Source organism: Peromyscus eremicus, chromosome 6 (assembly GCF_949786415.1).
Source record: "Peromyscus eremicus chromosome 6, PerEre_H2_v1, whole genome shotgun sequence".
Lineage (NCBI taxonomy): Eukaryota > Metazoa > Chordata > Mammalia > Rodentia > Cricetidae > Peromyscus > Peromyscus eremicus.
Genome location: NC_081421.1, coordinates 115,701,448 through 115,703,469, shown reverse-complemented (window position 1 = coordinate 115,703,469; position 2,022 = coordinate 115,701,448). Strand labels below are relative to the sequence as shown.

Sequence of the window (2,022 nt, the reverse complement as noted above, 5' to 3'; positions counted from 1 at the left end):
CAAATGTCTTGTGCCAACATTCATACTTACAATAGCATATGATATTTAATAATAATAATGTATAATGCTTCTTAAGGTTTTTTTAAGTGTCAAAGTCCTGCTTGAAGTGTTTTTCCTAGGTTATCTGATTTAGTACATCCATTATTCCACAACATTTCTTTCACAGAGAAAATGAGTGTCTCCATTCCAGCCAGAATGGATTGCCCTATCTCTGCATTTTTTAAATTTTCTTTTTATTGATTTTTTTAAAAATTTATTTATTTATTATGTATACAAAAGAGGGTACCAGATATCATTACAAATGGTTGTGAGCCACCACATGGGTGCTGGGAATTGAACTCAGGACCTCTGGAAGAACAGTCAGTGCTCTTAACTTATGAGCCATCTCTCCAGCCCCTATTAATTTTAATTATATGCATGTGTTTATGTCTGTGTGGGGGTGTATACATATGAGTTCAGGTGCCCAAGGAGGCCAGAGGCACTGGATTCCCTGGAGCTAGGGTTACAAAAGGATAGGAGTGTCTGACATGTATGCTGGAAACTGAACCCAGGTCCTCAGTAAGAGCAGTCTGTGCCATCACTCTGGTGCATTTTCTCTGCATTTGTGTTCTTTGTGGGTTCTCAAGACATTTGATGAGGGAAGATAATCTTCACTCAGTTCTACCGATGCAAATGCTAACCTCTTCCAGAGGCAGCCTCACATACATCCCCAAGAACAGCATTCCAACAGTTACCTAGGCATCCCTTAGCCCAGGTTAAATGTCACTTAAAATTACCTGTTACAACAGGAGACTTCAATTAAACAATAAATAAATAAATAAATAAATAAATAAATAAATAAATAAATAAATAAATAAAAGCAGGCTTTACAAAGAACCAAAAAGGGACCCAAAAAATTTGAGTACAAAAGTTATTCATTAAAATAAGACTAAATTCTCAATGAGTGGATTTGATTATGACTGGAAAATACTAATAATTCATTTTTCACTTGGCCCTTGGGTGATGGACCTGCTGGGCATAGTGGTGCTCACCAGTAATCTAGCACTTGGGAAATGGAGGAAGGAAGAGAATCGAAAATCTAAAAAGATACATTATGTTGGTGAAGCTGAGACAATCAACAAAGACAGAATACAATAGCAAGCTCTTCTTTCCTCCACCATCGTGTGCCCTACACTTGACTCGGTTTCTTGCCATGTCTGCTCACAAGACTTTCAGACTCAAGCAATTCCCAGCCAAGAAACACAAGCAAAATTGTTCTATTCCTCAGTGGATTCAGATGAAAACTGGTAACAAAATCAGGTACAACTCCAAGAGAAGACACTGGAAAATGAAGCTGGGTCTGTAAGGATTCACACAATGGCAATACTGAGGGTTTATACCGGATCATGGTCATTGATCAGTCCTACCAGGTGGAGGTGACCATTTATAACCTGGAGACTTGGTCATGGTTCAGTTGGTGGTGTGGTTTTTCCAATAATAAAATGTAGAACCTTTCAAAAACAAAACAAAGAAAATTGCAATGACTCAGGGAAGCTGAAAAAACACTAAAATGCTCCAGATAACATGGAAAGTTTTTACAGGAAAGGCTTCAGCAAGCCTGGGCTGGCAAAGTGGGATATTGTCAACAGTTGGAGATAGGAACATGCCAAAAAGCCATGGCTTCCCTCCCAGTAGCCGGTTTTTCTAGTAGTCTTTGGCAGGTTCAGGGACTCATCATCCCCACTTAAGCACTGGGAGACTTACAGTTGTAAAAAATAAACTCATGCAAACAGAACTTAACTCACAAAATTTTTTTAGCAGCTCCAGTCTATTGTCTTAGAAACTACAATAAATGTATTCACCACAATACCCATGTCATTTAACAACTAAGTCTTTAGATTGGATAAGGAAGGTCACCAAGAGATATCAGCATTTCTCTCTATCAAATACATGTAAATATTCTGATCTTGGTCCAAATTCCTGAGTGAAGCAGACACATAAAAACCCTCCATTTGGTAGCTCCCTCACTTAGCATGTGCAAAC

The 2,022-nt window shown here is 38.3% G+C and overlaps 1 protein-coding gene across 1 annotated transcript; it reads left to right on the top strand.

The window, feature by feature from the left end:
* Positions 1 to 953: 953 nt before the first annotated feature.
* On the top strand, positions 954 to 1,430 carry LOC131913630 (putative ribosomal protein eL39-like 5). The gene has a single exon (XM_059266380.1). It carries the CDS (start codon positions 1,094 to 1,096, stop codon positions 1,343 to 1,345), a length of 252 nt encoding a protein of 83 aa, XP_059122363.1. The 5' UTR covers positions 954 to 1,093; the 3' UTR covers positions 1,346 to 1,430.
* The last annotated feature ends 592 nt before the right edge of the window (positions 1,431 to 2,022 follow it).